Raw genomic sequence first — 3,834 nt, forward strand, 5'->3', positions numbered from 1 at the left:
TCAAATTCATCACCTTCATTGGCAACCACCGTCACCACTACCACCAATCTCCACTCTTTCTTCATCTACCCAAAAAATTTTGGTTTGTCGTCCATTTGACTTTTATTTGTAGAAATTAGAAATTTAAAGTTTAGGCGTAAATTGTCAATATGATACTCTAATTAGTAAAAAAAAGAATACCAATCTCAGTCATTTGCTAATATATACAACTAGGTAAAGTTCCGTGCCATGCACGGTTATTTTATTTACTCCATATTTTTTTTATAAGTTAATTTATGGCATACAAAATAAAAAGTTTAATCTTTGTAGAATAAATTACATTTCACATAAAAAAGGTAAACATTATTGCTTGTTTATTTTGTTGACAAAAAGAAATTTTTTTTTTAAAATTTAAAAAACAAAATACTAAAGACACATCAGGAGATGACACATGTCATTGCTGATGTCATGGTGCGTCTTTTAGTATATAGTTATTGATTGATTATTGATGATTATACGTAATAATATACACGGAGTATGTAGTAACTTTCAAAAGCATGATGACATGAATGCAGCATATATACTTTGTACATGATATCCATTTTACCAACTTACAATTAGTTTTTCAATTATTTCAAAATGCATCTGCAAGTTAGGAAATGATTCAGCAAAATAGTTTTTCTCGTAAACTTCCAGCTTTCCCTTGCTCTTAAGACTTTCGGATCTGAGAATTTGACAAAACTTATCCTTTTCTTCCCGTATCCAAGGCCGCCTTACATCACTCCACTGTCTCGGAGTCCCGTGAAGCACAAAACGCATGGTTTTATCCCTCTTGGTAAGCCTTTCTGCTACTCTTTGAATGACGTTATCATCAGTGAGATAAGCACCAGAAGAATTTAGTCCAACATCAACATAATGGATTTCAGCTATGCTGTCAAATAAGCTCTCTCTAGAAACTGGTACAATTTGTTTTCCTGCAAATTTGTTGAAGCAAGTAAGCTGCTGTGGGTCCTCCATATCTTTTATGTCTGAAAATCCAAGCTCCGTAATCAGTTGATTGAGTACTACGCCGCCCTTGCTAAAACCAAAAACAAAGGTTCTAGGAAGAAATGAGGATGCATGTTCCGCAAAGAGCCCCGGCTCTTTGCAACTGATGTCCTTGGCCCTCTGCAAACAATTTAGCAGAGAACTATAAGCATGTCGTTAAGAATACGCAGTTGAGGCATCTGCATCAATATTCAGCACTTTTAATGCAGAATTACTAGCTTAACTATGGATGATTGTATGTTTATATTTGACAAGCCAAGAAGAAGTAAAATCACATCAAATTTTAAAAAAGAATAAGTTAATAGGTTTTTTTTTTTTTTTTTTTTTGGCGCATTATTTTAATTATCATAGTTTCTGCTTAATGAACCCTAATTTTGTTTTATCAATTACATAGTAAAACATGTCATGCATATAAACTAATTTTCTATAGTTTTAACAGCAACACCTAAACAAGCTGATGCTTCAAACTCTTAATTTTCCAAGTATTAAGGTGCAAGGAAGTGGTCATGCATATTCGCACTAGTATTGCACATTGCACAAATTTGTAGTCATCTAACCAGCTAGAGTCAGCTGGGACATCCATGTATTATTAATTGAGTAACATGAACATAACAAAGATTTTTTGAAAATAGCCAAATTTAAGAAGCAAATTTGTAAGAAAACCCTAAACCAAGAGTTTCTAAATGAGGAGACGTGTGTTGATCCCACATGGCTGCATAACCAGCCCAAATATCACACGGTACATATGAATGATATGATTACTTCTCCATTTAAGATGGATTTGAGTCATTATCAATTTCAATGATGCCAGATTGCCAGTCAGCTTTTAACCAAACAACATCCCCCAACAAAAGCATCAAGACACAAGCACAAAAAAGTCAAAAATAGCAAAAATTGATTTGGAATTCAACACAATAATAATAAGCACAGTTGCATTCCAATTTACAAACACTATCTGCAACTGTAATCTTCCATCACAGGTACAAACTTATTTTAATTCTTGCCGGTCAAGCTAAGATCCGTCACACAACCTCAGCCACAAGATTGACAGCACACAAGGTGTAATGCAACCACAAAATTTTTCACTAAATTCAACACTTCCAAGAATATTAGGCTCAAGTCATAAACAAACCCACAAGGATTAACATAACAAGCAAAACACTTATTTATGAGGTGCCTCTAGTAATGCAACTAGTGACAAAACCCTGAAAAGCATATTATGAATGCGCTGTGAATCTTTTGTGTGCAAAAGCTTGCTCTATGCAGACCTTTAGGCTTTTTCACACAGCAGTGTGAAAAAAGTTTTCAGAACAACGCAAAGGAAGATGACATGCGTGAGAAAATATTTATATCTCGTAATATGAAGAGAAATAAAGAGGGGGAAGGGGGGTCACCAACTTTCTAACAAGAAGCAGAGGATCCTTAATGTGAGAAAATAGTGTCCTACCAACCAAGAAAAAGTAAGTCAAAGGAACAATTTCGGGTAGTCTCTATACAGCAATAGTTTAATGAATCAAACAATTACCCATTTAAGAACCTTGTGAGTTTTGACAATGTCAACATATAAGCAAAGACAAATAATCTTGGGAGTGGGAAATTTTCATTGTGAGAACATTTAACTTTCAGCCCTAAAATCTACCAAGAATCACGTATCTCCTATATGATTGTTCATATTGGATAAGGCGTGAATATCTAAGGAAAGATATATTCCACATAGGAGAAAAGGTGTTCAATTCAGTGACTTGTTTCTGCCACCTGAACAAGCAAATGACCGGTCCTTAACACAATCCAATTATGACTCATCACTAATTATGCAAACAATAACTAAGTACACAGATGAAGGGGGTGAGAAAAAATTACTATGACCATTAAGTGTTTCTCCAGGAAATAATAGTTTATAGATCAACAATCTCTAAAATTCTAGTAGAGCAACCCAATTGCTCCATTACATATTAATTTGCATTGTCATGCTCATACTACATACAATCTCAAACTTTCTTAGCTACCATCTCAAAAGTAATTACATCAATCAAGGAAGAAAATTATGTTGTAGATCATGACATGACTATCATTTGCAAATGAAGAAAAGATAAAAGCTACTCATATGTAATATACGAAACAGGCATACCTCTTCTAGGAAATTTGACAAAAGTGCAATAACAGACATGGAGGCTGGAAATCCATCAGGCCTATAGGATTGAGGCTCCCCCCGTTGGTTAAGAGACTGAATAAATTCATTGTATATAGCAAAGGGGCCATTGAATGTAGGGGCCTCAATAACCCATGCATTAATAGAAGCTCCAAGTTTTGACATAAGAATGTTGGCTATATTTTGTACATCAGATAGTCTCTCAATAACAGGGTTGTTAGTCCCTTCAACTCGATCTCCATTAAAGAAGATAACATTTGCTGTAGGCACCTGGATATCATATCAAATTTCATATTCAAATATCAATATATGAATATGGAAAATAAAATCTCATATGAAAGAGTGCATTTTCGAGTTTGAACCACGCCACCCATAATTACTCTTCTGCACTAACATCGATATAAATTCACTAGCTTTGTTAAGCTAAGAAGTGTGTGAATAAGTTGCTAACTGTCTAATAAGATGATAACTTACAAGAAGTGATTTTGAAGGTGAAACACAGAGAGACGCGGCTATTCTACAAATTGCAGTACCCTTTGGGCAAACAGGAACCTTTAAAATACCAGTCCAACGATCCATGTATCTGCTATCAGAAAGAGTGAACATTCACTTAAGGCAAAGAGAATCATTCAGGAGGACTAACAAAGTTCAACCAAAGG

The 3,834-nt window shown here is 34.6% G+C and overlaps 1 protein-coding gene across 1 annotated transcript; it reads right to left on the reverse strand.

Annotated features, from left to right (window-relative positions):
* Positions 1-464: 464 nt before the first annotated feature.
* On the reverse strand, positions 465-3,834 carry LOC145588214 (uncharacterized). Its single transcript, XM_081644864.1, has 3 exons — positions 3,650-3,834; positions 3,155-3,445; positions 465-1,146 (listed from the first exon to the last, which is right to left on the reverse strand). The coding sequence occupies exons 1-3, from the start codon at positions 3,779-3,781 to the stop codon at positions 583-585; spliced, it is 987 nt and encodes a 328-aa protein (XP_081500990.1). The 5' UTR covers positions 3,782-3,834; the 3' UTR covers positions 465-582.

Source organism: Chenopodium album, chromosome 2, assembly GCF_948465745.1.
Source record: "Chenopodium album chromosome 2, dcCheAlbu1.1, whole genome shotgun sequence".
Taxonomy (NCBI): domain Eukaryota; kingdom Viridiplantae; phylum Streptophyta; class Magnoliopsida; order Caryophyllales; family Amaranthaceae; genus Chenopodium; species Chenopodium album.